Source organism: Eutrigla gurnardus (genome assembly GCF_963514095.1).
Source record: "Eutrigla gurnardus genome assembly, chromosome: 3".
Classification (NCBI taxonomy): Eukaryota; Metazoa; Chordata; class Actinopteri; order Perciformes; family Triglidae; genus Eutrigla; species Eutrigla gurnardus.
In genome coordinates, this window is record NC_139917.1 from 19,002,959 (window position 1) to 19,030,931 (window position 27,973).

At 42.6% G+C, this 27,973-nt stretch overlaps 2 protein-coding genes across 7 annotated transcripts in view; one reads left to right on the forward strand and one right to left on the reverse strand.

The window, feature by feature from the left end:
- xylt1 (xylosyltransferase I) overlaps positions 1 to 20,984 on the forward strand; it is a 67,797-nt gene extending 46,813 nt beyond the window's left edge. Inside the window, exons 6-11 of the mRNA XM_084005858.1 lie at positions 814 to 1,030; positions 1,154 to 1,330; positions 4,721 to 4,986; positions 8,622 to 8,820; positions 13,914 to 14,247; positions 17,613 to 20,984. Coding sequence (XP_083861984.1) covers positions 814 to 1,030; positions 1,154 to 1,330; positions 4,721 to 4,986; positions 8,622 to 8,820; positions 13,914 to 14,247; positions 17,613 to 17,935 — 1,516 coding nt within the window. The 3' untranslated portion in view covers positions 17,936 to 20,984. The remainder of the gene's footprint in view (positions 1 to 813; positions 1,031 to 1,153; positions 1,331 to 4,720; positions 4,987 to 8,621; positions 8,821 to 13,913; positions 14,248 to 17,612) is intronic.
- Positions 1 to 27,973, reverse strand: part of rps15a (ribosomal protein S15a) — a 395,439-nt gene that overhangs the window by 349,352 nt on the left and 18,114 nt on the right. The window contains exon 6 of one of the 6 annotated variants that reach the window (XM_084004090.1): positions 25,872 to 25,881. The exons of the other annotated variants lie outside the window; for them this stretch is intronic. The gene's annotated coding sequence lies outside the window, so the exon portion shown is untranslated. Of the gene's footprint in view, positions 1 to 25,871; positions 25,882 to 27,973 lie in introns of those variants that run through there. 6 annotated transcript variants of the gene reach the window in all.

The following is a 27,973-nucleotide window of genomic DNA, read 5'->3' on the forward strand; positions in this document are numbered from 1 at the left end:
TGAAAGCATGAGTCAGCGTGACTCAGCAGTACCTTTTTCTATTTGCAGACACATTATTTTCATTCAGTGACTTTTGATGGGAGTGAAGCTGTTTTGTTCGTGATATAATTCCGTTTTTACGACAACGATGATAATAATAATCCTACACCACGATATGTATGTATGTGTGTGGATGGCTGAAACTAATTAAAGTAATTGAATATCGCATGAGTGCACTTTTCGTGATGTCAACTGAGTATGTTTGTGTGCATGTGCGCCTGCGAGCCACAAGGTCAATACATCAACAGTGTTTGACACTGTTCAGGTAACAGAGGGAACAGTCTGACCTGGCTGACCTGAATTTGACTCCCTCCATCTAAACACTTGATACGTCCACAGGAGGAACACCATCCATTTTGTATGCAGGGTGTCACTGTTCTGGTTGCTACACTGGTGTGTAGTGAACGACACATTTCTCAAGTCCTTTAGGGCCGAAGAGAGGAGACAAATTCTTAAAATTCACTCATCTATTTTAATTTTCACCCCAAAAAAATAGTCCAAAAAATGGTGTCCTTTGCCTTTTCCTCTCTAATTTTCTTTGACCTCAATGGAAAACGTCATGAGGTCAAGGAATTCCGTTAACAAAACCAAAGCCCTAGATTGGATTTAGGAAGACCAGATCCACATTGGCACCCTGATTTGCACCTAAATGTTGTGTTTCCTACTGAAAGAGGACAATGTTCACTGAAGTCAACAAGGGCCTCCTGTGGCCCAAAGCTAATGAGCCCTTACAGTAGTCAGCGCTGTAACCGTATATTTGTGTGTGCTCACCAGGTTTATCCGTAAGCAGGGTCTGGATCGTCTGTTCTTCGAGTGCGACACTCACATGTGGAGGCTGGGCGACCGTAAAATCCCAGAAGGCATCTCGGTGGACGGCGGCTCCGACTGGTTCCTTCTCAACCGCATGTTCATCGAATATGTCATCAACTCTAAGGACGACTTGGTCACCAACATGAAGCGCTTCTACGCCTACACTCTGCTGCCAGCCGAGGTAACACACACACACACACATACTGCAGTCTCTGTTGCGACTCTATTCCCTCTATGTTAATTGAAAGGTGTAAAGGAAAAAATGTATATGGTTTTTAAAACATGTTCTTTCTGTCTTCCTCAGTCGTTCTTCCACACGGTGCTGGAGAACAGCGCCCACTGTGAGAGCATGGTGGATAACAACCTGCGCATCACCAACTGGAACCGCAAACTGGGCTGCAAGTGCCAGTACAAGCACATCGTCGACTGGTGCGGATGCTCCCCCAATGACTTCAAGCCGGCAGACTTCCATCGCTTCCAGGTAGGAATGACAAGGCAACACTACTGTGGAGAAAATATCTTTTTGTTCGGGAACCTTCTGTGATCATTTAAGTTCGAAAAAGCAGAACTTGTGGCAGCGGTAGGTCAGGGACCCACACTTTTTTCAAGCATCACACTTTTCTCTTTCTCTAAAGACATTTTTTTCAAAAGAACTCTCAAATTGAAATTCATACAAAAGGGTTTCGGAGGGACAAACGGATGCTGATGGCAGTGTTGACCATTTTCATATTTTTGTGCGTCCTTTAACTTTTTCATGTTTAGAGTCGAAGTTAATAGCTTTTTCGTTGCATAATACCAGGGGCAAAGTCGCTGATAAACTTGTGGTGTAGGTTGAATATCTCTTTGAAATACTTGCTACAAAGCCATCACACAGAAATAGCTGCAGGCAAACCGTCCAACCAAGGACGATAGACTGCAATTGCCAGTGAAACTGAATGAAGAAATTGGCCTTTAAATCACAGGTACGATATAAAAAATAAATAAATAAATAAAAAATATAGATAGATAGATAGATAGATAGATAGATAGATAGATAGATAGATAGATAGATAGATAGATAGATAGATAGATAGATAGATAGATAGATAGATAGATAGATAGATAGATAGATAGATAGATAGATAGATATGCAGTCTGTCGGGGGCAAAACATCCACCTTTCCTGTCGTGGTCACATCCACCGGCAACCACCAGGTGTGAGCAGGACAAAGGAGCTCTTCTTTGAAGGCTGACCCTGTCCCACAGATTGCGCCCTACGTAGAGGCCATGGAGAGGGATTAGCAGCTCCAAGTACCTCAGGACCATCATCAGCACAGACTGACCTTCCACAGCAACACACAAAGCAGTATTGAGGCTCTGTAGTGAAATGCAATGTGGCTGTGCTGAAGGTAGTTGTGCGTAGAAGTAAAGAACTTTCACTTTCACTCCAGTATTTCCCTTTTAAGTAGTTTCGCTTGGCTTAACAAAAAAAAAAGGCAGAGACATTAAATGAACCTACTAAAGAGCAAACATTAAAATCAAAAGTATGTTGTAGGAAATCGGCAGCACTCAATCCCTAAATTCTCTGGTCTCAAAGTCTGCAGCGTCCCGTTCCCACAGCTTTCACAGTCAATAGATGCAAAATTATGTCTCGATTAGTATGACCCTGAGAGGGGAAAAACTATGGTAATTAGTTAGGGTTAGTTAGCTGTTCAAAATGAAATTGAATGAGTGGCAGTGACTCTGGGGTAATTTGACTTATAATGTGCTCCTAAAAAGTAAAAGAAATTAAAAAAGGTAAAACATTCTGCCACAGTTAAATATTCCTTTGGATCATATCCTTGATGTGACTCATTTGTCTCCTATCCTTCACATACCAGTCAAAGCTGACCTCAGTTCCCCCCCTCGCCAAACCCGTCTGTCTCGCCTCAGTCTCTGGCACTCCAGTGCCAACACATTACCCAAGGTCCTTGGCACTGCCTCTGGGTCTGGTTGGCACCCTGGTATCAGTGTAGTCCAACCTTGGGAACAAAGAAGCCAGCCAGGCCCCAGTATTAATAGGACATAATATCTCATAGAGTAGCACAGTTTCCCTTTGAACCTTGGCACTGGTGGAAGATGCAGACAAAGTAGGTGTGTATTTGGTTTGCTGATGAGAAGAATAATTCAATGTACAACTGTCGAGAAAGACAGTTCGTTCTAAACAACAATAGCGGCTCCTGAAGAAGTTATCGCAGATGCTGCAATTTGCTTATATCAGAACTGGAGAGTCTTTTTTTCATTAAGGAGAGCAAAGAAAGGCCCTTGAGGATTTTCTCAATGAAGAAGATGTTTTTCTGCTCTTCTCCCAACTTGCTTCGCTTAGAGATTGATTGATAGATGGCTCATCCAATCACCTGCCTGCCCCTTTTTCCAAACAATTTCCAATGACGACCTTTCAGATGGATCTGTGTGTCGTGTTGTGTTGGAATGAAAGGCTGTGGTCCGTTCAGCCGACTACACCTAGGGCCTGTCAGAACTCACCAAATCTGAGAATGTGCAAAAGCTAAAGGCTCGCTCCCTTCGTGTTTCATTTGATATCCAAGGCAGATCAAAGAGGGTCAATGCATCATCTCGCACCATGCATCAACATCACACCGTTGCCGCCCCGGCATGAGAAAAAGTCTGCTCCCTTTTTTTTTTCAGCAGGTAGCATTCAGGTGTTCGGTGCTGGAGGCGGTATTGCCAAATAGTTTTGACTCTGGCACTGAAAAAAAAAAATCTCTTTGTAAAAAGGCCAAGCTGTATAGGTGGCAGATTTGATGATGCACCATCAACCACTCGAGGATGAGTGCGCCAAGGACAAAGAGGGTGAGAAATACAGGGGTGGAGCGGAGGAGGCCAGACAGAGCGGCAAACACAAGAAATTGCTGAGAAAAGAGGCGATGAATTGACGCAGTGTTGTAAGCCAGTTCTGGCAGACCGCAGTGCACGCTAGTTACCGACAGGTATATTTAACCTACAATATGTTGGATTTTTCAGCCGAATGAGGCTGTATAGGGAATAGCTCTCTTTCTGCAGACACCCCCTTCACTGTCTTTACATACAGCATGCTACTAAATGGATGGATAAATACAGAAAAGGGAAAAGGGCACACGTTCCTCTTTTCTTAAAGGGGAACCGCTTTTTTCCAGTTTATAGGACTTGGCGGAAGTTACTATGTGGAAAAAATAAATGTATAAAGTCCTTTTGTGGCTCCAGAGGGAACTGTGAGAAGTCTGATAAATTGCCTCAAGTGATGTGGAGTTACAAAGAAGTTAGCTTACCAGATCTCTGCAGCCCGCTTCTCATCTCCCTTTGTGGCTACCGCCTAGCGTAGCACACCAGAATCTCTGAGCAAACTGTTGGCAGCAGTGTTGTCTTGTGGGTAATATAGGCAGTGGGTTGGAGTGGAATAAATAAAACGACATCACTGATTCTGCTGCATCTATTCTGATACTTTTTTTAAAACTTTCCATAGTGAGTCTGGCAATGTTACACAAGTGCATTGCTACATCTGGGGACTAGTTTTTTAATCAGCTAAATCGACCCATCAATGACCCCCACTGTCATTGTCGAGACAGGGTGTAATAGGTATAGAGCGTTTGTCCTGCATGAGAATGAAAAAGAGACACCGAGGAGAAAGTCATTTTGATTTAAAGCAATATTTCATTCACATATCCATACAGGGAAGATTTATCTTCTATCACCTCTACCTTGTTTTTTTTCTCACACATCTAACGGATATTTGTTTCCCTGTCATCCTGGCACGTGACCATTTCCTAATCTCCTTTTTTCTTCTCCTCTTTATCTCTTCCCTCCCTGCTTTGATGCTATGTCCCCCTCCCTCCCTCCCTTCATCCCTCCCTCTGCAGCAAACGGTGCGTCCCACCTTCTTCGCTAGGAAGTTTGAAGCCAGCGTGAACCAGGAGATAGTCAACCAGCTGGACACCTACCTGTTTGGACCATTTCCCCAGGGGACGCAGGGCCTGAACTCGTACTGGGAGAACGTGTACGACGAGCCAGACGGCGTGGCGAGTCTGTCGGACACGCAGCTCACGTACTTCCACTCCTTCTCGCGGCTGGGCCTGGCCAGAGCGGCCGCCTCGCTGCAAGGAAACCCAAAGGATCACAGCTGCAGGTTCGTCTCACAAACACATTCACCTATGTAAATATACGTTTTAATCATGACACACCTGCACCAACATCCACAGGTGCACTTCACTGTTTGTTTTTTTTACTCTCAAAAGCCACCAGCCACACCCATGTTAGCATAAAGAACCACAACATAGGGCACAGTAAAAAGATCTTTTGATCGTCTCTGTCTGGCATCACATGTCATAGAAATAGGATAACAATGAATAGCAGCTGGGAACTCTGGGGAATGCTATTTGTTTTGTAACATGATATGACACTCCATCAATTTATCCTGGAGATAATGAGGCCATATGGGTCATGACATTGAAAGCTGTCCCTTCAGGCCATTTTATTATTAGTGGAAATGTGTGAATTCCGGTGGTGTTAAAGTCCCAGTCGGCAACATTTGTTTGATCATATTCACCGAAGCCGACACTATGCTCCCATAGAACAACATAAATCATCCGGTTTTAGAAAAAAAAACGCGCCTCAACGTGCACGTAGAGCCTGTTGTTTGTTTTGCAAAAAATCGACAGAGCCCTGATCATCCTGTCCAATCAGCACGCAGGGCTGTGTTCGTGCACATTCAGAGCCCCTCCCCCCTCGGGTCGTACCACTATCACAGGGGGGAGGCGGAAGGAAGTAGCAACAAGCTTCCAATTCCTCGGTTAAAAACCGAAACGAGGAGGTCCAAAACAACCAAGGAAAAGGAAACACCAGTGGAAAATATGGGAAAAAAGAAGGATTGTGACGGTACCCGTGATAAAACCAGAGTCAACATCGGACCCGCATTTCAAGGGTAGCGTGATCTAAGGGATTTCAAAGGGCACGGAGTCAAGGGGAAGGAGGTCGTGGTCGTGGGGGAGGAGCGTGAGAGTTGTAAACATTCAAAATCTGACAGAGTGCCCTCGATCCGCCGGACTTGCTGACTGAGACTTTAAGATACAATGTCGTTAAAGTGAGAAAAAAAAGTGTTTTAGGCGGTTTTAGAAAAAAATATTTTCAGTAGCATCTGGTGCAGGAGCCTCTTAGGTTCGCTTTCCTTTTGCTTGTTTGCACGTCAATTAAATCCCGACGCATAGTGATCAAAAAACTGAAAAATCAAACGAAGTGATTCAGAACAAAGGTATACGAGGTGTAAATTGCTCGTTTGTGTTTGTGTGACAGAAAGCCCTGTGTAGCTCGTAAAAAGCATTTCACCCCGAAACAAACGATAAAAAAACAAAACACGACACCTACAATAGCAGCAAACATTGAGATGACATCTTTATGCTCATCTTAATGGCATCAATAAACATTAAGATGACTTTCCACCACATGGGACAGGATAATGGAAAATAGACGGAACACAGCTGGAAGGAAGGCAGTCATTTGAACAATACACGGAGACATGCTTGGAGTGGATCTGCAGCAGCTCTTGTAGTTGGTAGTTCAATCCAAGCTGACACTTCATATTGTTCTACTCGGGAAAGTTTAAAAGAAATCATCAAGTAAGCTGATTGATCGCAATCACCTGGTGTCTGCACGCCGTTGCATTGTGGGTGTTCTGCGGGGGAAACAGAGCGGGGAAAAAATAGCTTGTTTCCATCTGTCAAACCTCAAACCATCTATCGGCTACAGCTGTTTCTACTCACACATCTGTTCTAAAGAGAGAGCAAACCAGACCGGGGAAAAGGTGGTTACATACTGTACATGCATGTGTTTATGTGTGTGTCTTAAATATGTACATGTAAAAGCACTTTAATTCAACTGAGAGGTCATAGGTCAAAAGGCAGGATAACGCAAGATCTAATGTAATTTGTGTGTGTTCCATTAAAATGTGCGAGTGTTAATGCAAGCAACTCAAGAGTGATGTGTGTGTGTGTGCTTCCTATCTACATATACAAACACATTGAAGTGTCGCCTTACGTGTGTGAGTGTTGTTGCAAGTTTTGAGGTTTACACGGGCTTGTCTGTGTCAAGTCAGTGTATGCTGTGTACACATATTAACTTAATGCACATAGATTGACGCGTCACCTGTCACGTTAAGCCCGTTGGGTTAAGTCTCGAGTCCTCATATGCAAATTGGAAGTCAGGATGAGGTGTCTGAAATTCGGCTTGCAATGCACATTCTTGCATTTTTGGGGGGATGGAGCGGCTGTGGGTTCATAACAAGGAGTGATTTAGATGGTGTGTTTCAACCTTTCGTAAATTACAAGAGCAAAGCAGGACTATATGAATTGATCTGGAATTTTAAGTTTTGCTTCAGTTTAAACAACAGATTCATCCTCATATCAGCAACGTATGTCTTATTTGAGTCGTCGTCTGAGGTCTTAAATGTAGAATTCAGATGTGCTACAAACGGATGGATGGGTCAGCCACCATGTGAGACTGAAGCAAGGGAGAGGAAAAGGGCCACGTTGAGGGATTTGGCTCCCTCAGTAGCCCGCGGTGACTCGATTGGAGAATTTGTGGAGTAGAAGCCTGAATGGAGCGCCTGTGCTCCGCCCCCTATCACACTGGCGGCCACCTCTCTGGGAAAGACAGGGCAGAGAGGGGGGGGCTTAGGGACAGAAAGCAGGATGAAAGGAGGAGAGGAGCAAAGAAGGGGGGAAAGGCACATGGAAAAATAGCAAAGAGGAGCAAGGGAGAAAGACAGAGCCAAAGGGAGCAGGAGGGGAGAGAGTGTGCTCTGCTATACTTGTGGGTGTAAATATTTGCTGTTCTGCTTGTCAGGGTAGCGCTTACCGGGACGGGTTGACTCCTGGTCCTTTACTAGAATACTGATGAGGCCTTGGGCGCTGGGGAGCACGGGGGGGACGGCGTTTGTGTGTTAATCCGTGTGTGTGTAAAAGGGAGAGAATAAAGATGAATTCAAGGAAGCAGAAGCGATGAAGAATGAGAAGTCAGGACGTGTACAGAGAGCAGCTGTGGATTGTTGCCCAGCAGTGCCCACCCTGGCCCCTTTTTTGTTTTTCCAGAAGTCACTCGGGCCGGCGGCCCCGGGGCCCTCTGCCACATATGAAGCGACACGCAAACAAATAATAGGCTAATCAGAGGGGCAGGACCTTCACTCGACTTCAGCTCACTGGACTGACCCAGTTCAACTTTGTTTCCGCAGACTGACGTAATGTGTTCAGTTGGATTATCTGCCGCGTTTCCAGAGCTCTGACTAATCTGATTCTGATGCCAATACGGCCCATGACTGTTCTGTAATTTTCTGCAGCACGCAGAACGCTGTGGTCTCGACTGTCACGTGTCTTCCTTAACCGCCGTTTCCACTTCAAAACGAGATACTGAAGCAAGCAGCACACAGTAAAGCAGTCATGAGAAAAATTTGTTCTTTCATTTTGCACTTGGGCTTTAATTCATTTTTCAATAGTCAATCACAAATCTTTGTTCTACTGCAGTAGTTATGTACAAGCCACAGACTGTATACCAGAAGTCTGCATAATCACCGACTGCCGTGTTGAAGGTTTTTTCAACCAGAAGTGACACCAGATGGTGGAGCACAACAAACGCTGAATAGGACATTTGTAGACGACCAAAATGTTACCATTAACCTTCGTAAACTGTGAAAGGAATGGACAATGGCTGTCAATCATAAGGTAGACACACCCTAAAGTACACCCTGCTTTATTACCTATTTTGTTCTGCCAGGTACTTCCCCATGGGCCACCCGGTGTCGGTGCATCTCTACTTCCTGTCAGACCAGTTCCAGGGCTACCTGGTCAAGCACCACGCCACCAATCTGGCAACCAGTAAGCTGGAGACCATGGAGACCTGGGTGGCACCCAAGAAGAACTTCAAGCTAACAGCCCCGCCGAGCAGCACATTCAGCAGGTTGCAGTTTGCAGAGGTGAGTCATTCTATTGGCCGGCATGGCGTTGCATTTATTTTTATTACATTTTTTTTATTTACATTGAAGTCATTTCATTGGCGTGAGCCGCAAAACAGTTGGCTGGTGCCGATGTCCGGAAATGAGCTCCATTAAAACCCTTAGCACCGCATAGTAGACACACACACACATGGCTCCTCGGCATATAATTAGAGATGAGACACTCATTGTCATGGTGGCCTTAGATTCATCGCTATGGTGACCTTACCAGGACTCATAGCGGCGCATCCCCACACAATTAAACCGCCGCCTGTAATGGCCTTGTAAAATGTAAATTGATTGAATTCATCCAAGTTTATAGGGATGAGCGCTTCGTGTGCTGCTTATTTGTTGTTTCCTAATAGAACGTCTTCTCACCTTCACACTGGAATGCCTCCCTTGATTGTCTTGTTATGTTAATCTGTGTTTCTGTTTACCACAACGCCCGTTTAGGATACAGCAGCTCGGCTGCGACGTGACAGCCACAAAGTGTCTTTTTGAGAAAAAAAAAAGCCACAAAATTAACTGAGCAAATGTAAATTGACCTTTTTTTTTTTTTTTCTCCCTCTGGTTTATCGTGCACAGCTTCGCAGGAAAGCAGAAATGTCACTGTAACTTGTGAATGCATTTCTTTGCTTTCTTTGTGCCTGTGGAGCACACTCGTACACACCACGACCGTGTTTTACTTCTGCCAGCGGATCCAGACGGCCGGTCGCCGTGCAGATCCCTCTCCCTGTGTGTGTGTGTGTGTCTGGTCCGTGAAACCGTGAGTGACGGAGAAATGATGTGGGCCGTGGCTTTTATCTGGTTACTCAGCCTGAGAAAGCATTCACTGTCTGGCACCGCGCGGTGGCTGTCAGTCAGTCAGTCAGTCAGTTTATCCATCTGTCGTTCAAAAAACGCGAGCAGAGAAAGCTTTAATAAGATGGCGCGGCAGCAGCAGCGGCGGCGCTTTTTGTCAACTTAGCAGATATGAACCATTATACTAAAGCTATACACTGGAGTTTGCAAGATAAACCATATGGTTGGCTTAACAATGTGTTCCCTGTCCTCCTTTAGATATCAAGGGAGACGGATATGTCTTCCTTTTCACTCCTCTACTGCCGCCTCCCAGCTGCCTTTATGGACCTTTTTACAGTATGATTTAGTGGAGGACCACTTACAGCCCTCACTGTTAGAATTAGTATTTCACCTCCAGTCAGACTTGACATTGAAAGGCGTATTACTCTTGGTTGGAAAAATCTTGGAGTGGCTGACTTTGACTTATGGTTTAGTCCTTGTTCTACCACGGCGTGTACACGCGTACATAGATGCGAAAGAGGATATCAGGAACATATTATGGTGACATGTAACCAAAGGGAATAACCTACATCCTCCAAAATGATCTCCTGGACTCAACATGTGTCTGACACAGTCTCAAAGCAAATCTCAATTCAAGTTTCACTTGAGGGCTGGGTGTGTCCAGGAGTCACGTGCCGAGAGATCTTCAAATACCTAAAGCAAATCCAGTTGCCTTACGATAAAGCTTTCAAAGATTACCAGGACCTGGATGACTGATGACTGAGAACCTAACACCCCACCACTTCTCCAAATCCGGAGTCTAAATCTTGGATTTCCAGTTCACATGATATTCATCATGATAGTACCTCAGTATTCAGTTTCATCACCTGACACCCAAATGTCTTCTTCTAAGCCTAAAAGAGAGGCTGACCTAGAGACAATTTGAGAACGGTTGGACAGTTGTTTTTCCTAGATGTGGAATACAATATATGTTTCCAGTCTTTATGCTAAGCTAAGCTAAGCTAACCAGCTGCTGGCTCTACTATCACTGCATATCTACCGTAACAGACATAAAAGTGGTAGCCTATTGATCTTCTCATCTAACTCCCTGCCAGAAAGCGAATGAGCACGTTTCCCAAAATGTCCAACAATTCATTCAAGTCGGTTTCGACGCATCACAAAAAATGTCCTCTTCTCTGTCTTGCTCTCTCTCGTCTCCACCATCCCTTCCTCATCCCTCATCACTCCACAGTGTGTCTTTATTAGCGAGCGTCCAGCCCTCATGCCCCATAGTCCCTCAGTCATGCAAACGTGTCCTAGGGGAGTCCTCCGGTGCTGCTGGTGAGCACCTGTGTTTGATTATCTTCCCAAAAAGTGACACTAATAAGCCTTTGAATGGGGCCTGGAGGGGGCATTGATGCCCTATGGTTTTAAGCAGGGCCAGATGTAGACTGGGACTGTCCATGCCACTGCCTGATTTAATTGTCTTGTTTAACGGAGGTGTGGGCGCCGGCGAGACGGCGCCGCGGAGAGGAGGTCCGTAGGGTCGCTGGGTCAGAAGGAAGACATGAAATAGAGGTGGATTATGAGACGGGAGCATTTTATGTTTCCTATTAAATCAAGGAGGGAATTTAGCCGAGGATGAATGAAGTAATGTGGGTAATCAACAGGAATGATGAGGCATGTGGAGAAAAGTTAAATGTATAATGTACCAGTCATTATCAGATCTGAGTTTCTCCTTCCCTTTTCCAGGTCAACAGCGGAGGATGAGGGTTGAATGTGCTGAAATTAACAGCGGTTTGTCAGTAATTGCTGGTTATGAACTGAAAATATGGTTCAAGTGAATAAACGGTGCAAGTAAACAGGCCAGTAGAGAGATGGAAGTAACTGAGAACAGGGGGTAGCGATCGCAATGGGGTTGGATATTTGAGCTTTACTTCCACAAAAGCATGCTCTTAAAGTGTAGCTGTAAGCAAAGGAAGGTCGTGACCCCTCCACCTTGGTGAGCGGTCGTAAGGCTTGATTGGGTGTCGGTCTTAAGCCAAAGCTTATTGTAGAAGCAGCGAGGGACAGGTTGAGTGTGGAGGTCATCGTGAACTGAAATGGGCCACAAGTTAATCCCTGTTTGACCCACTGTCATACTGAAAGGAAGGATTTTTTGCTACTGCAGACTTACTTACTGTCTATTAACTGCAAATATCCCTGAGTTTAAGCACCAAAAGTATAATATCTTAGTCCTGGAAAATAATAATTGCAACATTTAATGCGATGACCTTTGTGAATGTCGTTTCAAACTTTTGCATGATGTGCCACGCATCTGCGTGGGTGGAAGGATCTCAAGCTGTCTGCATAGAAATACAATATGTCATTACAGTACATAGTACTGTGTATTTTAAATTTTATTTAGGAAGTGCATTCTGCTGACTTGTAGAGAGCAGAGAGTGAAAAGCCACAAGTCTGGCCTGAATCTGCACCCATTGTGCATGATTTTGGTTGCATATATTGATGTTTGTTGCCGAATAAACTATGGGCAAGAACCATAAGCGTGGAGCCTCTCCTTCCCACAGCATGTGATTATCGCCAGAATCTCCCTCTCATAACTCGAACTTTAGTCGACCTCTTTCTCCCGGTGGATTACAGTGAAATTCCACTATCAATACTCCCCCGCTTTCTGGGACTCGGAACAAGGGTGCTGCCAATCAATTTGGGATGTAGCGTGTGCCAGCGAGTCAGCCTCGAATAAAGTAATGAGGTGCAGAGGTGCCAGACAGGAGAGTTGATTAGTGATTTAAAGAGAAAAGAACCAAGGTCCGAGGGGCAAAAATGGCAGAGGTCAGTCCGATAATTGAGCTGAAAGTGAGATGTCTTATATGGATGGCTAAGACACACACACACACACACACACACACAATCTAATTTATCTGTGTAATGTCTATTTACGTATACTGTAATCTCAATTCTCAGAGGCTGAAATACGGAGTCAGTTCCAGTCAGCCATTGATCTCTCAGCAGGGTGAGGCTGTGTTAATCAGCTACTATTGTAAGAACGAGCGCTTCCTAAAGCCGCTATCCTTCTCACATTTCTCCCAACACCCCCTCTCCATCACCTCGTCCCCCCCATCAATCTCGATCGCTCCGTGTGTCTCATTTTTGCATACACACGGTTTTGCAATCTCCGCAGTCCAACTCGCAACAGATCACGGCTCTTCAGTTACAGTCTTGACCGCAACGAGGACATTAAAGGCAATTAGCTGTATTCATGTAATCATCCTGTTCTTGTTCTCTCTCTCTCTGTTTTTCATTTTCGATTGCAGAGTGTTTCTTAATGTCAAGTCATGAGTTCAAAAAGACATGACCTGAATCCCAGTTCAAATGTGTGTATTATAAATAATAACAATAATTATGTAAGCTTCCAGGATGTAATAACCTTAAATTGTGGCAGTCCTCCAGTGTGCTGCATGCTGGCAGCTATTTCCATGTTCTGCAGCCAGACACACTGTGTGTCTCATAATTCACCAGAGATAGATTTGACTTTGCTACACTTTTATATTCTTTTATTTATAGAAAATTGACACTGAGAATGCAGCATTCCCTGTCTTTGTTGAGGCGCTACAACCTTATTCTTATAGACCACCTTTTCTTCTATCAACAGGCTGTGTCTACATGTACAGTGTCTTCCCCTGTTTGTTTCTTCCCCCCCACTGATGTTGAGTTGTTATCCTCTCACTGCAGTTTAGGTTAAGGACAAATACGGCTCCCACCAGATCCTGCTGTTCATTTCCTTCCTTCTTTCTTTCTTTCAACTCTCTGAAATGTGTTCAGAGCTCAAACAGGCATGCATTTGATCTTCACCCCCAAGGGGATCTGGTCGGGGTCTAGTCATACGCCTCCCTCCGCCTGCCTCTCGTGTTCCTCGTCAAAGATAGACTCACGAAATAGACTCACACATGCAGGACGAAACGACCGGGCCTCGTCTGCATATTACAACATTATATAACAGCTGTGTGGAGGGTTTTTCTGTTTGATGAACAATGCTGAGGATTATTTCCCATGATAACAGTGCAGATATTGGGTATCTTCATAGTATAATCAAACGGTGCATGCACAGAGTATGTTTACTTATTTATGTCCGCTGTTCAAGCAGCAGAAGGAGCGAGTTAATTCGCCCGCATCACTTTTGTGCTGCCGCTCGTCTCCATGGCGTTTTTTTCTTACCTCATTCTGTCACTCACTCTTGTCCTCCTGTTTTCTCTCCTCTCTCATTTCTTTATTCTCCCATTCCCCCCGCCGTCAAGATCGGCACCGAGTGGGATGCCAAGGAACGCATGTTCAGAAACTTCGGCGGCCTGATGGGCCCCATGGACGAGACGGTGGGCATGCAGAAGTGGAGCAAGGGTCCCAACGTCACCGTCACGGTGGTGTGGATCGACCCCACCAACGTCATCGCCGCCACCTACGACATTCTGATCGACGCCAGCGCCGAGTTCACCCACTACCGCCCGCCGCTCAACCAGCCTCTGCGGCCCGGGGTGTGGAGCGTCCGCATTCTGCACCACTGGATTCCTGTGGCTGAGATGCACTTCCTGATTGCCCCGTTGGCCTATAACAAGCACCAGCCCATAAAACAAGGTGAGGGAGAGGGGTATTTTTTTGTTGTTGTAAGTGACACTTGCCATTTGTTTCAGCTTCATCACAACACAAAATGACTATTGATTGTGTCATTTTTACAAATAGCCTTGTTAGACTTGTTGCCCAGCTGTGCTGTTCCTCAACACATAATCATTCATCGAGAAAAGTACTTGAGTTGTGTCTTTGAATGCCAAACATATCACTACATATTTTGAAGTACTTGTCCTTTTATTAAGTACAATCATCTCATAATATATCATCCAGACTAAGCGACGCTGTAAAAAAGTCAAAACCAGTGAAATGCTGCTACACGTTGATGCAACAGTAATAACAGTCCACATGTTGCTGGTAACATAACATAACACAATAACATTCATCATAATAATAATAACATAATCATTCTTTTACTTAAGTTTTTTCCATTTAATGCAACGGACTTCTCCTGCTCCTCTGCACGTTAGAGGATGTATAGTGTTGTTCTTTAAGCTCCACTACATTTAGCATAATTCAACACACAGCAAATCTCTCTGGGATCATTTCAGCCTGTTTTAATGGAACTGGTTTCATTATCTCCTTAAATTTCAAGCAATGGGCTTCTTCCATCAATGTCCTCACATTTATTCCTAGAACATTTTTGAAACTAAGTTCAAATTGAAGAAAAGTTGGAAGCAGACTTACAGGTGTTTTGCAGTGAAAGCTATAATATGGTCTAAATATGAGTTAAAGTAGTAAGAAATAAAGAAATGCACATGTAATAATAATCCAGCACTTTATATGCAGGGTGTTGGAAATGAAAGTACAGAGCTTGAATACACATATTACACTTACATTCTCAGTTTTTTCTTGTCAGTCAACCAGCATAGATTCATGATGACTTTGCATTTACCATGAAGTAACAATAGATAGTTTAGGTGCTCTTAAGTCTGCAGCCACACACACACACACACACACACACACACACAAACACACACACACACAGAGAGAGCCTTGTATTTGCAGTGATGCTCTTTCTAATCAAGCCTCTGGGTCTCCGTCGCCCCTGGTTGTTTGTCATCAAGTCGCCCTTAATAACCCAGCGAACCGCTTCTACAAACTAAACAGAGTGTTAAACAACAGCGCACTTAGCACTCCAAAAACAATGACACAATTAAATCAACAGTCAGCATGGATAAGGGGCGAGTCTGCATTGTGGTAGTCTGTAAGCAGTCAGTTTGCACTGAAATCTCATGAGAGTTGAGACGCCAGCTTCGGCATAATCGTGTCTTTCTCTGTTTAATAATCTCCCTGAGCCGTTTTAATGATGAGGCGAAGCAACAAATAAAGTCACAGCTTTTGTCTTCGACCTGAGTCTCAGAGGGGAAGAGTGTGTGTGTGTGTGTGTGTGTGTGGGTTCTCTGGGTTTATGGCCGTTTAGGTTAATAATGCTCTGGCTTCCTATTGATGTAGAGATGGGTGGGGAAATGTGCCTGGTGCTTAATGAACAGTGTGTCACCTTGATGCATTTATAGAGAGTTGAAGCTCACTCATAAAATGTGAAGCATCAGATAGAATCAGTTACCGGTTTAGTAGCTACAGGTCTTGATTTATTGGGGATTTGTTGACAATTCATTGATACAAATGTTCTTACCATAAAGCAAAACATTTTTTTCTTATTTTTTTTTACAAAACCTGCAAAATCTCTCTGAACTTAAGGTAGATACATATTATCAGCTACATTTACTGGAAGTATCAAGAGTGAAATGCTCACCAGAATATGTCGCCTCACAGCAAGAGGGGCCCAGACTCAAATCCAGGTTTGGATCAGACCCCCCCAGTCCGAAGACATGCAGAAAGCATGACTAAATTTCCTGTAGATGTGAATGGTTGTCTGTTGCTATACGTCAGGAGTGTGGTAGGCTGGTGTGGACTCTGCCTTCGCCCATTGTCAGCTGGAGCTGCTCCAACCCCCCGCCACCCTTAACAGGAAAAGCCGTTAGAGATAATGGATGTATGTTTTTGAATTACTGATGCATTAAGTAAGGGATAATGTATAGCGAGCTGGTCCTTATTGCCGAATAAACACAGACAGGGTTTCAAAGTGTTCTCTAGTCTCCTGTAGACCAATACGTCATAATTGCCACATTAGTTTTAGCTAGGTGTACCTAATAAACTGGAACCTGAGTATACTGTACATTTGCCAACCATTTAAGCATATTACAGGAATTTTTTTTTCAATGTAAATATGATGTATGTTCATACAGCCTCAGTTGGACTGGTATGACTAGCTTACGGTGGCTAATGTTAGCTAACTTTAGATAGATATTGCTGATTCATTGACATTTTCCCTTCGCTGACTTTAGGACTATAATCGCCATGTGCTACTTCATTTCAACATTTAACAGATAAACAAAAGGACACAGCAATAAGGCAAAATGCAGTGTTCCAGTATATTGTAATTGCCACTTGTGGGCACGGTGCATTAGGGAACATACCAGGCTCCAGTCCTGTCTGTGGGTGTTTGAACCAGCCCCGGTTTACATTTAGATTGAGGATTGGGCCTTAAATTCCCACACCATAGGAAATAGCTGGCATTAAGCAGGGAAAAATGATAATCATAGATATTTGACATGTTTTACAATATAAGGATACGTACTGTATGTATCATCTACGTTTTAATTAGCCTTCATAGTCATCATGTAACAATCCTGTGTGTGCTTTGGTCCACCCGCCTTCACTTTACTGCCATGTCTGGCACCAGGTTTCCCTCCTACATGCAGTGCCAGTAAAACTTTATGACGTGGCCTTCCATCTGCATTGGCAGCAGCAGACACATGCAAAACCACACACACACACACACACACACACAGATTTTATACCCGAACACAGAACTCTACTCAGAAGCATGACTTGTTACAGTAACACACTGCTATCCCAAAAGCTAGCTTGCATCCTTTCTGTCACCGGTGCATGAAAGGCCCTGATGTCTGCTCGGCCATGCTTAGGCGCCCCAGTTAGAGTACCAGTGAGGAATGTACAGCTTCAGTGGAGCTCAGGGTGGAGAAAGTGTTTTAACGGGAAGTTGTGTCTACGTTTTTCTGTCTTCCTGCTGGGCCTGACCGTCACGGGAAGAAAGAATGAGGGCGCATCTGACCATTTCCGTAAAGTCAACATTGCAGAGGCTCGACATACCGCATCAAACAACCCAGTCTTAAAAATCAATCCGAAAACTTTAGCAACTACTTTTCCATATAATAATTAAGCTAATTAAGTTCTCTGCTTGGATATTTTACCATTCACGTCTCCCTATTTCCTTTTCTCCCTTCCCTACACTGCCCTCTCTCTCTCTCGCTGACCACTAATTATCAACATCATCTCTCTCCCACCAGAGGACACTCTGAAGCTCCACAACGGGCCAGTGAAGAACGGCTACATGGAGCAGAGTTTCCACGGCCTCAATCCAGTCCTCAACATCCCCGTCAGCCTGGGCTATGTGGAGCAGGCCAAGAGGAACGCGGCCCTGACCGGCGTGGAGCTCGAGCACTGGTTAGACAGCACGGTGGGCGAATTGTGGGAGGCGGCCGACATCTGCGCCGTGGGCCCTACCGCCTGCCCCGTCATGCAGGCCTGCCCCAAGAACCCTTGGAGCTCCCTGAGCCCAGACCCCAAATCCCATCCGGGAACACCGCGCGCAGATGGGCGCATCAGGTAGCAGCGAGGCCTCCAGCTGGACGGGAGGCCGCGGCACACAAGATTCACTGTCAATTTTAATTTATTTAACGGGTTTGCTGTGGGTGGGGGGAAGGGAAAGTGTTCTTCCTCTGTCTCGGGAGGAAATGAAAACAAAAAAAAGGTACTCAGTCATCCGGGTCATGGTAACCTTCCTCGCTTTATCGCAGGTAACTGGATTTGCTTTAGGTTTTTGAGGATGGTTTTCGTCTCTTTTCTCAACAGAGCAGTCCTCAGTTCACTCCCCAGACAAATCAACAAACAACCACGCTTGGACTCATGTGACCCTAACGTCTCACATGGTGGCAGGATGGGTCAACGACACCCATTCACACCCATGTGACTAGTTCCCCCCCCCCCCCCCCCCCCCCAAAGTGCCAATGACTGAAGTTTCTCTTGTGGGCTTGGTGTGTCCAGGAGTCACATGCCTCTCACAGAATTTCCCACCCTACAAAAAGTTAAATACTGAAACTCCCTATTAGTCAGTTAGAACCGAAAAAGTCCAGTTGCCTACGATAAAGATTTCCAAGAGAAGGTGATTTTTTTTTTTTTTTTTTTTTTTGAGGTTGGTGAGGGTGTCTGGACAGAGAGCGAGGAGACTGATTTTCAGATCCTCCCACAGGGTTCCTCCTTTTAGGGGATTATGCTGGCTTTGCTATTTCAGTTTCTCAGTGTATTTATTTCTCTTCTCATAGCTGAGTTTACTGTGATCAGAAGTTGCAATTTTCAAGCATTTATTTTTGCTGCTGAATGAATTATGAAGTCAGCTTTTAAATCTCTGCGCGGAAGCCCAGCGGTCATGTGACACTGGTAGCAGACGAGGTTCTGCTGCATCAAGGCCTTAGCTGTAAGACCTACATGAGGAGGTAGCCTGGTATTGAATTAAATGTGCCTCTTTAAGTGTATATTGACGTAAACAAAATGCGACAATATCCGAGTGTTCATATACACCCAAAATGTCAAAAAAGGTGATTTTGATACGACTCAAATACAGCAATTTTGGATGAAATGTCCCGTTTTTGGAGAAACTTTGAAGAACAAATATTTCCGCATTTTTGAAGCCAATTCAAAACTCCTGATTTTTCCTGATCACTCAGTAGAATAAATCAGTAACGGCAGCACAGCTTATTTTGGTTTGGTGCCTGATCGGAGTCTGTGGCCGTGCTAACCATCTGCTGCAGTCACATTTCACAAATATGGGAAAAAGACAAATGCAAATACAGAGGCCTTTTCAGAACAATTAAAACTATTTGGATTATAATAGAAATGCAATGTAGACATTTTAGCGTTCTAAATTCATAAATGCTTCATTTGTGGTTGTTGTACAATAGTATTTTAAGACTTAACATTCACATAGTGTAGGTTTATTTTAATACAAATCCAGATGTTGTGGCAGGCAGAGGACATCTTGGTTTTCTTACCAACCTGCCAGAAACTTGAAACGCTATTATCTCAAACTGACCTTAACATTCTCATTCTTGTTTTCAGTGTTTTACTTTATTCCAGTCATTTCAATGACACCTTATGTTGTACATGATTATACAAGAAGTTTAAAAAAAAAAGTGTGTGTGAATGAGGGGGGCTGAGTCCATGAGTCGCTATTTATTTATAAGTTTATATTAATACTGATATTTTTAGTCAGTGACTAAATAACTGCGACGCTGCTTTGGCAGCATGATAAATATTTTTTTGTAAAGAAAGCTGCCTTTATTTACAAAGGCCAAACACCCCGAACTGTACCTTTTTATGGCCCGCACCTGTGTGTTAGTCAATGTTGTCCTGTCTGAATAGATCTTCTTATCATGGTTTCTTACATGGCTGTTTGCCAAGTGCATCACAAGAGAAAGCCACCCTGACCTGTGAGGTCAGAGGTCAATTTTACCTAACAACCTCACCAACAACGAAGGGGAAACAAAAAACGGTCTTCACAACCGGACCCATTGGACAACATCGGGGTCGAAGGAGAAACTGTGCTTTTTAGTGTTTTATGGTTCCTGTCGGTTTCAGAATGATAGTGAGTGGTAGTGATCTTCATGCTGTGGCAAAAAATGTACAATTTCACGTGAATATTATACCTTGTCTTGATTGAAAAAAAAATGCAGAATTCTCTAGTCAACACTATCTACATTGGAAGTACCTTTTCTGACAATCTCTGGACATTTGAGACGAATGAATCACACGTACCACAGCACGCCCTGAACAAGAAGTGTGCTCCGGTGTTTGTTTTACTTTGAAATAAGTTTCATCTGGAGCCAATTAGGAGTTCAATCTGCGATTGTCAACATTGTTTAGCCGCCACACGGGCTAAGTGAGTGTTTCTGCGCAATCTAATTAAGAGATATTACCGTTCATTAATGTCAAGTTCACCTTGCCTCTCTTGTCGGATGTGTCCTTCCCTCTTAAATCTACACTGATTCTGGCATTGGGTTGTAAAGGACAATTTCGTGTGTTTTTTTTCTTTCCACTGGCAGGTTTCCGCTGCCACCTTTTAACTTATAGTGCCACCTTGCTCCAAAACAACTACTTCACACAATACATGTTATTATGTAAGCTCAATGACAGTTCTGGAAAATGGTGAATTAAATAAATGTAACTCAATGTGGCAGTCCTATTTTGTAACAACATGATTAACAAATTAAGAAGATGTACATAGGTATTTTGTATTGAAATATTGTTTAAAAAAAAAAAAGTATTGTACATGTAAATACAGATGTGGTTAAAAATGACATTGAATTATTAAGAGTTTTTGAAGTGTCAATACCTGGGCACAGAGAGTGAATTGATGGTGTTTATTGATCAAAAGTAAATAACCTGTTTCAGTGTTTTTGGACAGCTGTGACAACACCTTGTTCTATTTGCCTCTCAGAGAAAAATCACATGCCAGATTGTTGTTGTTCTTGCTGGAATGTATTGTTGAGCAACTGTTGCACAAATTTCTCTGAATTCACGTTTCCCCCGTTATTTTTGTTCTGGGGAGGCTCTGTGTGCCTTAGCTGACTTTTAGAATCTTCTCTGTCCATTAAAAGATAAAATACCTTTTATTTTGTTATTTGTTTTTGATCTTATGTGAAGAATACCATAAGTTTGCCGAGTGATTCACTGATACTGCAACACCAAAAAGATGTCTGCTGTTGTATATATCATCAGGCCTTCTGTCTTTATCAGCTTTTATTTTTTTATTTTGTTTTCTTCTTCCCTTTGGGGGATTTGTTTTGTTGTACTTGACTGGCTTGTCTTACTTTTCTCTGACTGCTTTTTGGAAATAAAATTATATGGAAAAACTGCTCATGTGGACTCCAAACATTAAGCCTGCTGAAGTGTCTTTCCACCATTCCTGCTTATTAAATAGAAGTTGCTTTGTGAATATAGTCCAAGTCCATTTAACTGGGTAATATAGTGCATTAAATGGAGTTTATTTTTATTCGGTCACAGAGATCATTAAACTATAATTTTAATTTCAGGGATATTCATTTTAAGTCTTACTGGAAGGAAATTAAATTTGTTTCAACTCACTCAAAATATCTGCTCATAAACAAGACAGGCTTAGTGAAATTTTAAAGGATGTATTTCATTATAGCTGCTTAACATTTTTATATTAACAATGGATTACATGATGTGAAAAGTGAGGCTCATATGAACCCTTAAAGAACTATCGTCCAACCATGTGGTGCCTCTCAGCTTTAAGGAGAGTTTTAGAATCTTTTAGCTCAATGTTTCGCTTTTCTTACTCTTCTTGGTGTTTTGGCTCACTCTCACGGCTCTCATCATTCCTGTGTCGGCCTCCAGCAGGGAGCTGTTTTCAGCAAGAATAAAAGGAATAAAGTCACCCTGAACTCACTGTGCAGCACCAGACAACCGACCGTTACTAGCTTGTGAACATAGTGGAGCATTTAGCAGCTACAAAAACAGACATTTTTCTCAGGAGGTGGAGAGCAAACTCAAAGGAGAGGAATAATGGGTGTTCAGAAATACTAATATTCAGTTTGATGGATGTGTAAGCACCTGTTTGCTAATATGTTAGCGTTACAGCTAATGTCCTCTGCAAATTATTTGACTGCATATGTATAGTAAATTACTGGCTGCATAACTTTCATGTTAAAAGTTAAGTTAAAATTAAACTTATCAGACTGCTGTGATTTAGTGGTAGCTATTTAACAGCCTGTCGACTGGATGTAGGGAAACCCCTCTTCTGGTGAATTCACAATTCATAAATTCTGAATACCGTATTATATTGTCAAATCTCACTGTTAAAGCCTGCAAAGTAATAATAATGCAATTTATGAACTATAAATATTAATTAAATTATACTTTATAAAAATTAAACTCAATACTTGAACGATGCTCTCTGAAGTCCATCACTTCATGCTTTATAAGTATTTCCTTATGTGAAACTGAGGTAGAACTGTTAACTGTGGGTACAGGAGTTGCTCCAATAACTTTTCCATGAAATTAGCCCCAACAACTGTCTTCTTGCCCACTTCACAAGACAACTCTTTATTATGCGGCTACAGGGAATTTCAAATGAATGATGACTTCCTATAAACAGGGCAACCCACGTCTTACTATTCACCCATAAACACAGTTATGAAGCGCAGTTACACTTGTTTTTATTACAGCATCTGAGGAGGAAAAACGCACACGCGTCAATAGATAGGGAAATCAATCTTATTTTTGTTATCTCTTTGAGAAACAAGGCCATGACAGGCCTCGATCAAAGGAACACTACAGTGGCAACAGATCACATTTACTGACTCGGGACAGCCGGCCTAATTAGGACTGGTTTACCCTGTTGTACGCATGTGTGTAAATGTGTATGCATTCATTTCCTGGGTAAATAAGTGAGTCACTAAGTGACCCCAAGAAAGCAACCACATTGCATGCGGGTTCAAATGCATGTGAAGGTGTGCCGGTTAAGCGGATGCAAAGAGAAATGTGTGGCCTTGTTCATCCGCAGCAGGATGTGTGGTATTGTGTTTGTTGTTTGGCTGCAATGTGAAACACTAAGCTATCCTGCTGATGTTGGGAGGAAATCACTCGGATTAATGGTAGATTAGCACTCTGATGATCATCTTCAGCACCCTTGAAATGGAGAGAGACTGTAATAACAGTAATAATAGACATCTCTCTCACTACGGTAAGCACACGGAGAGCCGAGCAAGCACGTTTGTCCTCACTGAATAAATTTACATTTAAAAATGACTTTCTAATAGATAATACACCTGTTTGACACCCATGTTAAGTGTTAGATGTGGTCCTATATTTTTTATGACAATGTTGAGTTATTTTTATGAACATTTACCTATAGGCTATATGTAATATATCTATCCATCCATCATCAACCACTTATCATGTATTCAGGGTTGCAGGGGGGCTGGAGCCAATCCCAGGTTATGTGTATATATATATATATATATATATATATATATATATATATATATATATAGTTTATACTACAGTACATTCTATACTGTGACTTTTTCATGAATTTTTTCATGACATACTGTACTGTTTTAATCAAAAGTTTTTCAACGTTCTACTTTGACTTTTTTCCAACATGTAATGCTGTGACTTTTGTATGCCTTTTTTTCATTTCAATTTACTATACTATGACTTTTTATGACTTTTTTCAAATGTGCTCTACTTATTTATGACCTTTTTAATTTACTAAACTATGACTTTTTATGACTTTTTCAATTTGCTATACTATGACTTTTTTCAAATTTGCTATACTATGACTTTTATTTTTATTTTTTTTCGCCATTCTACACTATGACTTTTTTATGATTTGTTTTGACATGCTATACTTTGACTTTGTTCAAGGTTTTTTTCCCCCGACAAGCTAGACTATTACTTTTTTTAATTTTAGAGTATTTGAATGTCATTTTTCGGCGTTACACTATGACTTTTTTCAACGATGTAACGATGTGTTACTTTTAATTACTTATTTTTGACATGCTATATCATGACTTATTTCGACATGCTATACTATTACTTTTTTATGACTTTTCTCAACATGCTACATAATTACTTTTGTGTTTTTTTAACATCCTATACTATTACTTTTTCATAATTTTGTGTCATTTTATAATGTTTTCATTATGGTATATACTATGACTTTGTTATTGTTTAGTATGTCGATAAATTCATAGTATAGTACATCAAGAAATGTCCTAATGAAGTCATAGTATATAATGTCATAAAATGTCATGAAAAAGGTCAGAGTAGAATGTTTTGAAAAAAGTCATGAGAAAATCATCGTCTAACTTGACCGGGGGAAAAAAACAGTATACCATATAGTCATAGTATAGTATGTTGAAAAAAGTAATAAAAAAGTAATAGTATATATAGTGTATATATAATGTTATGGCATACCATACAATTTTAATTACATTTTCATGTTACACCATATTACATTTTCATGTTACACCATATTGCAACTTTTTTTTAACATTTTTGAATGTTTCTTGCATTTTAATAGCAAAATACCATTATATTCACCTCCTGAAAAAGTCTTTAACAATCCCCTTCAATCACAAACATCGTAAAGCTTTTTTACTGCATTGCTTTTACTGAACACCCCGAAAGTGGGATCCTTTTTCCCACAACACCGTTGATGCATCTGAGAGGATGAAATGTATTCATTTTGAGGAATTTGTGACAGCTCAAGGGTATGCATGCATGTATTCTTTCATCAGCTACACTGAATATACAATGAGCTTCACTGACTTTCACCCTGCCTGTTTGTTATGGTCCAACCCCACTGTTATGCCTTTTTAAACAATTCTTCCTCGCAACATTCACTGAATATGTTGTTTTCGTGTGACTTTTAGAAATGTACACGTCGAACAGTGAAACACTCAAGCTGAGATGAGAATCGATCTGAAACCATGGGTTGGGGAAACAACCATTTGAAGCCACTATCCAGCACTACCCAGCTACTAAAAGATTTAAACGAGATGGAAATGGTGAGACTTTTGATCACCAGCTGGCTGGTAATGACACTTATCTCTCCTATCTTTTCGCTAGTTGACAGAATAATGACATCATTTTTCAGGGGCAACACGCTGCCGGTACTCCTCGGAGAGGAGCAGACTCTCAGCCGCACAACCACCGAACACTAGAAAAAAGATCCTTAACAGTTAAATCCCATTTGAAGCACATCCACGGTGCACCGCTCCAACATATACTGCCAGGCTAATATATTTCCAGCCAGGCAGAAGAAAGGCAGTACAGGCTTGTGAGCTGGAGTGGGTGCTAAATATTTCAATAACAGCTCGTTGACAGCGAGAAAGAGAGCGAGCAGGCGGGAGATGCAGCGGGGGCTCGGTTCTAGACGCTGTGGGAGCAGCAGGGAGGGGTGACAGGTAGGTGCCAGTGTTACACGAGGAAGTGTCTGAAAACATCAGCAGTCGGACACATAACAACACCAGGGACGTTAAGAGCAAGAAGTGGGCCAAGGCCACTGGGCACAATGATCAGACAGGCTGCTGGAAGGCATCCGGCAAGTCTCCACTTACACACCCGCTGATACAAGGTGTGTGTGAGCGGCGGAGGCGAGATTTTACTCTCATGGAAAAACACGACTACAGTTGGGGGAACCCGACTGAGATTAATGTGAGTTCGAGCAAGGTTTTCATAAATGTATGTATGGAGAAAAAGAATGGAAAGCATCCGCAGAGATCTGCTGTGTTATTGTGGAAGCATAGAAACACGAGTCTGGTAGTTTAATTTCCTATTTTCACCCAGAGTCGGTTCCAACTGTGCTGGAAATATAACCAGCAGTTACACATTTTCCCTAGATTATCTTCACAGCAGCCCAGATGAGTTGAGTTAACCTCCGAAATCTCAAGGCAAAAAAAAGGATGGGAAAAAAAAGGAAGATGCCGGTGTGTTTTGTTGCTGAATGTTCAAGCAGGTACGGCTGGTCATTCTTTCGGTTCCCGTCCGATGAGAAGACGAGGAATCGCTGGCTCAAACTGACGTATATCATTCGCACCGAGAGCAGCGAAGAGCTCACAAAGCGGCCTCACACAAAACCTAACTTCGCAATAAATTGTAGTTTTTTTGCATGAAAAATTATCTTTAAAAACAACGTGAAATTCATGCCACAATTCAAACGGGACCAGAAAATAATTTTTAATTATCTCACCATAGGAATAGATGCATCAGAAATTCGTATTGAGGTCCCATGTACCGGAAATAGAAAGGCGGGACTTCGCCACTCAATAACCATATATTCACCACTTGAATAGCACCGTTTAATCATGTTTTAACACACTCGCGCATTATTCTTTTTTTTTTTTTTAAAGTGGGTTACAGTTCTACCCTGCCTTCGCCCAATGACAGCTGGGTTACAGTTCGATTAAGTCTATGCCTGCCTGTCATCTAACCCAGAATCTAACTAAAGCCTTTTTTTATACCAGTCAACTAATGATTTCAAATTTTTGATATTGTGCATCTCTGGAAAGGTATGGTTATTTAAGTTATGATTTTTCAATTATGTTTTTGAAATATGGTGTATACAAAACATAATAAATCTTTATCCATATGAGGGCAAAAGCACAGAGACGAGGCTGAAAAGTCTAGTATCTAGTATATTGTAAAGTGTGTCCATGTTTGTCCAATGCCCAGTTTGTTATAGGCCCATATTCAAATAAGACGTGGGGGTTGTGGATAACACCAAAACAAGACAATGTATTAATAAACTGTCATAAAAATGTATAAAAAATAACAAACAAAAAAAAACGCTGCCACTTATTAAATTAAAACATATGTACAGGAAAAAAAGATAAGGTGATGCTGCTTTTTTATTTAACAGCCTTTATCCTAAAACAAAGCAGACAACATCCCTTCTAAATGAACACATTAGGATTATTCAGTCCGAGTCTAACTCAGCCATCGATTCACTTGAAGCAAAGAGCTTGGGGTCGATTTTAAAATGCTGATCAGCTGTGTGTGTTTGAGTTAAGATGTACAGTGGAAATAAGTCAGGAGGGAGAACGGAGGGAGACTGGGGAGGAAGCAGAGATGAAGACAGAGGGAGACAGGGAAGGAGTGTGTGTGTGTGTGTGTGTGTGAGAGAGAGAGAGAGAGAGAGAGAGAGAGAGAGAGAGAGAGAGAGAGAGAGTGGCGAAGCAACTGAGAAAGAGACAGAGACAAGGAGACAGCTCCCAGCAGAACTCTAAAACAACAGTGTGTCTTGCTGACGGATGATACACAGAGGCCGGCTGGCCAGCCATGCGAGCAGCTCATTCCCTCCTGAACAACCAGTCACAGAACAGGATGCACATCAGCAGAGCAAAAGAGGAGAGGGGGGGAGAGAGGGAGAGAGAGAGAGAGAGAGATGAGGAAGGGAAAACGAGGGGAGAGGGGAAGGTCAGAGGAGGAGAGAAAAGGGTAAAGAGGAAGAGGTGAGAAAGGGGGGAGGTGGAAAGATAAGGGGGAAGACATAGATCACAAGGGAAGAAAGACGAGAGGGAGGGAGGCGAAGTGAATCAGAGGCCGGAGAGATTTGAAAAGGGCAGTTAAGCCGGCTTTCTCAATTATTCATTTTGGAAATCAATACGACGCCATGCAACAGCACGGGAGGTTAAAGAACGAACGCTAGAGGAGGTAGTTGGATTTCACATGACTTCATTTTTAATTTGTGATCAATTATTTAGACGCTAGTGATTTCCAAACAGCCCGAAGTGTACATTCTGGCACGTTTGCCCCCAGAGTTACAGCTAAAGAACTTGAACGTTGCGGCCTGAGAGGTCAGACTCTCCTCGGTGCAGTTTTTATTGCAGAGATGGAGTTCGGCTGACAATGGAAAGATAAAATAGCGTGAGTGTTGTGTGAGGAATGTGCTGCCTGGATTAAGGAGAGGGTTGTAAAGAAGAAAATGGTTGTGAAGAATAAATAAGAATCCGTCGTGGATTTACCGTCAGCAGTCTTGCTCTCATTTTTAATGTGTAGCTGTTATGTTGTAAGGGCCAGGAAAGCTGCTATAAGAAGAAGAAAATACACACGAGTTGAGGGC